Below are 5,327 nucleotides of genomic sequence, written 5' to 3'. Positions count from 1 at the left end.
AGATAACCCTCGTGTAGCTTTGCGCGAAATTCAAAACAAACAAACAAACACATGAACATGAACTTAGTGGCAGTGTGGTAAAGAGTTTCAGTAACATAAATATATTTGGTATAATGAAGCACGCTTTCAAGCAATCAGCCAGTATCTGGGGCCTGTTCCGGAGAGGTATAGAAAGCCATGTTGTCTTGTTTCATCAGAAGAATGTTGACTATGTAGAAAAATGTTACATACCATGAACATATGCGTTATAACTATATAAGTACAATTTTTTTTTACACCACAAAAATAGGGAACTTCGCCGATTCCCTCGAACCCCCACACCCACGTACGTGCGTGAGCTAAAACTGGTGTTATTTTATATTATTTTTCTTAAAACATTCTAAACAAGAGGCAGACAAATGAAACTATGATCCAAACTATAGTGTGAGAGGTGTGAAATGTGCGCGGCTAAAAGAGATGTCTAACGCAATGAGACGCATTTTGTTTTAATCTCTATTCGCGAACCCCACTTGTAAGAATATACATATTAAACGCGGATGTAAATGCTCAATCTCACAGTGTCCCACATCTAAAAGTATCAATCTGGAGCCAGATGTAGCAAGGTGGCTAGTTTTTATAAAACAGATCAAAATAAAATAAATAAATGAACGAATAAAGAGGTTATGATCTTACTAGTCGGGATGATAAGTAAAACTTAGCTCCTGAAGCTAGCATTCAAACCACGTAACGGCCAGTTACCTATAATAAGGCTTAGCAAGGCCTGGTGGTTAGGGCGCTCAACTCCTAGCCTGTGGGTCGCGAGATCAAACCCCGTCACCGAAAATAGTTGCCCTTTCAACCGTGAAGGCGTTTTCATTGAAGAGCAGCCCTCCAAGAGTTAGTAATAGGCGGTGTTGACTAGCTGCCTTCTCTCTAGTCTATAACAATGGAAAACATCACCCCAACTCCCCCTATATTAGAAAAAAAAAGGTAGCTGATCGCTAATCTTCAAGGCTTAAGATACTAAAATCTAGAATTTGGTTACCATGGTAACAGATAGCTGCTGCCCAGAGGCCCCATGGCAAACACTGTCATATAGATGTTCACAAAATGTTTGAGTCCTGTTCACCTGATTGTGATGAATGTGTGCCATATGTTGAGTCCTGTTCACCTGACTATGATGAACATGGGCCATACGTTGAGTCCTGTTCACCTGATTGTGATGAATGTGTGCCATATGTTGAGTCCTGTTCACCTGATTGTGATGAAGTGTGTCCATATGTTGAGTCTTGTTCAGCTGACTATGATGAACATGGGCCATACGTTGAGTCCTGTTCAGATGGCACATGCTCATTACCATCAGCTGAACAGGACTCAGCATATGACACATGTTCATTACAATAAGCTGAACAGGACTCAGTATATGACACATACATGCTCATCACAGTCAGCTGAGCAGGACTAAACATATGACACATGTTCATCACCGTCAGTTACCATTAAATTGTGTTTCCTGCGTAAACTACTTGTGACAAAGAAATACACGTACTCACATAAACAAATAAATATATTTCATAAAAAACATATATTTTAATGATTAGATATGTGTATGTATGTGTGTGTGTATACCACAGTAATGAAAAAGTTTGACGTGACATATTTAATAGCAACTAGTGAATTAACAATCTCCGTCTCCAGCAACAGCATACATAATCTGTTGCTTTGTCTGTTACTACACCACGTACTACGATTCAAGAAACTCAAATCTAATGATATTATCCAGTAAAATTAAAGAATCAGTGTCATTCGAACATCTGTGATTATCTCCTTCCTATAACATATATATATCTATCACCACACAGATCGGCTAACAGCAACAACAGTATGAAGTTGTGAAAGATATTTACTACGCGCCATAAACTACCCATATCAATAAACACACTATCTGCTACTGTATTGCCATCTATGGGCTGAAAAATCTACTCAGTTGGCAACTCAGAGAAATAAAAATTGGCAACAGCCTGGACGATTTCTGCGTTACACATAGTGACGTCACTGTCATTGTACACTTGTAAAACATGCACAAATTATTTTTACGCAAAACCTGTTATTGCATGATACTAATATTGCATACAAACATGTACAAGACTTCTCAGGTTATTGTGGAAGAAACAACTAACATTGTTCACAAAATATTTATATTTCGCTTGAGTACTTTGAAAGCAAGGAATGTAAGGTTTTTTGAAGTTCAATCTTTTCATATATACATATATATATATCAGTAGTAATGATCCTTTCCTCCACATCAAACGAATCATCAATCTCAACATGTTATTCTTGATTGAATCCATCCACCAGAGGCTCATTTTAACATTCTCTTCAATCCATACATGTCCTTCACGTACTTCGCATACCGCCTGATTGCTTAAGCTCAAAGTTCAAAGGGACGAGTCGTAAAAAAGGAGATAAAACCCATTCCAACGAGAACTGAATTGCTGTCATGCTGTAAAGACATAATACTGTCAACCCTATTTACAATGTTCTTTCACTGTCTTATTGTATCATCTCTCTTCATTTATGTTCATATCACTCATTTGTTGATGCATCAACTGTAAATCTTACCTATCCATATGTACGTGTGGATACTGTGGTATATTTTTACTGGGAGATGACTGCACATCACACCCACTGAGAGCTGAACTTCACATTATAGCATTAAAAAGTTTCGAGAAGAATCAGTAGACTTTTGCTTAGTTGTCTAATACACTCTCATAACATATGGCACATGTTCATTACAATCAGCTGAACGGGACTCAGCACAATACATGTTACACAGAATAGTCAATACACTAATCAACTAAATATTATGAGGGAAGTGAAAACACACAAACATTGCAAGTAGTGAAAACCTGGAGAAAAAACATTTTGCTGCTTGCACGATCCCAAGATTAAAATTTAAAATTTTGTGTGTGTGTGGCAGGAGATGGGAGATCACATGGCTGCATCTGGTGTTGGGCAGCAAAAGTTTTATTGATTGATATTTATATCAAAATATATTAAATAAAATAGAAAATGGTGTCATACAGTAGGGGGCGCTATGGTCTTGGATGGGATGTTCAGGAAGATTAAGAAAAGTTTCAAAGCTGGAAAGGGACTTCTTCAAAAGAAGGGGGATTTGAATGGCTAATCCAGTCACCTAATCTAAACTCAGTAAAGCCCATGTGGCAGGAGTTGAAAATGAGTGCTGAGGCAAAGCCACCAGCAAGGCAAAAGTGTAGGTTGTAATACATAACTGAGGAACCATGGAAGAATGTTCCTATCTCGTTATACAAGAAACATGTTGAGACAACGTCAAACAGCAATAATAAAATACGTCTTTAAAATATTGTATAAGCCAATGAATTATTAAACAAAGAGTAATAGTGAACTAGATACTTCCTTCCTAATTTATTTTATCACACAACGAAAGTTATGGGAAAATATAATCAGTATGACTAGCCATTGTAAATTTATTTCTAAGAATTAAGGTTATTAAGCAGTTAATATCATGAGTGTTAATGTAAAACACTTGAAGGTCAGTCTTGCATTTCAGAAGGATCATTGAAGAAGGTGACTAAATATATAGTGAACTTACGCGAGCAATAGCTTATTTTGTTATAAGGTAATTCACCTTATGATATCTGCTTATCACAATTCTTCCCTGTATTATTCTAGTCTCTTCTGGACGTAAGTTAACATGATGCAGCCTATTGACAACCTTAAGTTTGTAAGACACCAAACTTCATTACAAGGTGAAACATAAAGAAACTTTGGATCCAAATTACATATATAAATTCTTTAACAAAGACGACTTATAAAAACTATTTTAATTTATAATGTATATAAAATACTCTTTAATGTAAAATATATATCGAAATGCTTTTCAAAATAAAATGTTACACGAAGGTCAAGACTTATATGTATCTGGTTCGGTCTATACATATCTGCTTTTTAAACTTTATGAGTAGAGTGGGTTATTCTAACTTCCAAACTTTATCAGTTCTTCTCAAGCTTTTTTATCCATTACAAACATCTAGAACAAATATCCTAAGATCAGTAGACAATTCCTTCTCTTTTCAGCCATATTGGTTCACTCTTCTGGATTAAGCAGAAGGATGCTAATGGTTGTTTTATGCTAATTAGTCAAATGATTTAAAATCAAAATTATTTTCTGCTGGTTTATTCTTCAGTAGTTACAATATTTCAGTTCAATAAGTACACCACTTACAGGTTAAAGTTGATGTAACACTTTAATGACCAAATACTTATAAGATCCTCCTTTATTTGGTTTTAACACTTTACCGTAAAAATTCACTTTTAAATAATAAAAATGATATCATGTTCTTTTCTAATCATTGAAACAGAAAATTCCTGTCCCATGCTTACTTATTTATTTTAATAGGTACACACACGTACCAAAAGCTTATAAGAGCAGCTTTATGAATACATATCTTGTTCATAGAATTTAAATATAGTTTTCAATACTTTATTAGACACTTTAGACGTACAAAATGTACCCAACCTTTATACTATGCTAATCCTTTTCTTAGAGACCTTCTAAGGACGTTTCTATTTTCACACCTGGCTAGCTTGAATGATACTTTTTAAGCTAGTATTAACATGTTTGTTACACATTACTCGTAAACAGAGGTGCTAAAAACCCGCTTTCTCTGTTTGTTGATGAAATTTATCCACACAAATAAGTAGATTGCCATTTTGGGAGCTGTAACAGATCCTAGAGTTTGTAATATAGGTAAGGCCCAAATTTTCAGTTTACAATTGTTTACGGAGTTGCTTTGCGAGTGAAGTTTTTGAGATTAGCATCTTTTAAACTCTGGTAGTCATGCGTGACTGCTGAAATGTATTGAATTAGTTTTGTGTTACATAATTCATGTGCCTACTTTATTTGTCTGTTAAGTAAAGTAAGCGTTTTTTGTGTGTAGTGTTTTCTCTCTTAATCAAGTTTGTTACTCTGCTTAACTTCAAGTTATTGTAGTTTGGTAATTAATTTGTTGGTTCAAAATTTACCCTAAAAATATTATAATGTCAATATTTGTTGACCTAAATAGTTTATTGTACCTAGTCATTAAAGTAATTGGCCATTATGGGGCCTTGAATGCCAGCTTTATCAATCAGTTTTACTTATCACCCCATTGATATGGTAGTTTTAACATTTTCGCCCCCCCCCAGTGGCACAGCGGTATGTCTGCGGACTTATAACGCTAGAAACCGGCTTTCGATACCCGTGAAGGGCAGAGCACAGATAGCCCATTGTGTAGCTTTGTGCTTAATTTCAAAACAATAACAAT

General features: G+C 35.4%; 1 protein-coding gene across 1 annotated transcript in view; it reads right to left on the bottom strand.

The window, feature by feature from the left end:
* The window catches only part of LOC106458309 (papilin-like), a 77,993-nt gene extending 76,624 nt beyond the window's left edge, over positions 1-1,369 (bottom strand). The window contains exon 1 of the mRNA XM_022384492.1: positions 1,025-1,369. Coding sequence (XP_022240200.1) covers positions 1,025-1,369 — 345 coding nt within the window. The remainder of the gene's footprint in view (positions 1-1,024) is intronic.
* Between the last annotated feature and the right edge of the window lie 3,958 nt (positions 1,370-5,327).

This window comes from Limulus polyphemus, unplaced genomic scaffold, assembly GCF_000517525.1.
Source record: "Limulus polyphemus unplaced genomic scaffold, Limulus_polyphemus-2.1.2 Scaffold442, whole genome shotgun sequence".
Lineage (NCBI taxonomy): Eukaryota > Metazoa > Arthropoda > Merostomata > Xiphosura > Limulidae > Limulus > Limulus polyphemus.
The sequence above is the reverse complement of the archived record's forward strand: the minus strand, read 5'-3'. Positions and strand labels throughout refer to the sequence as shown.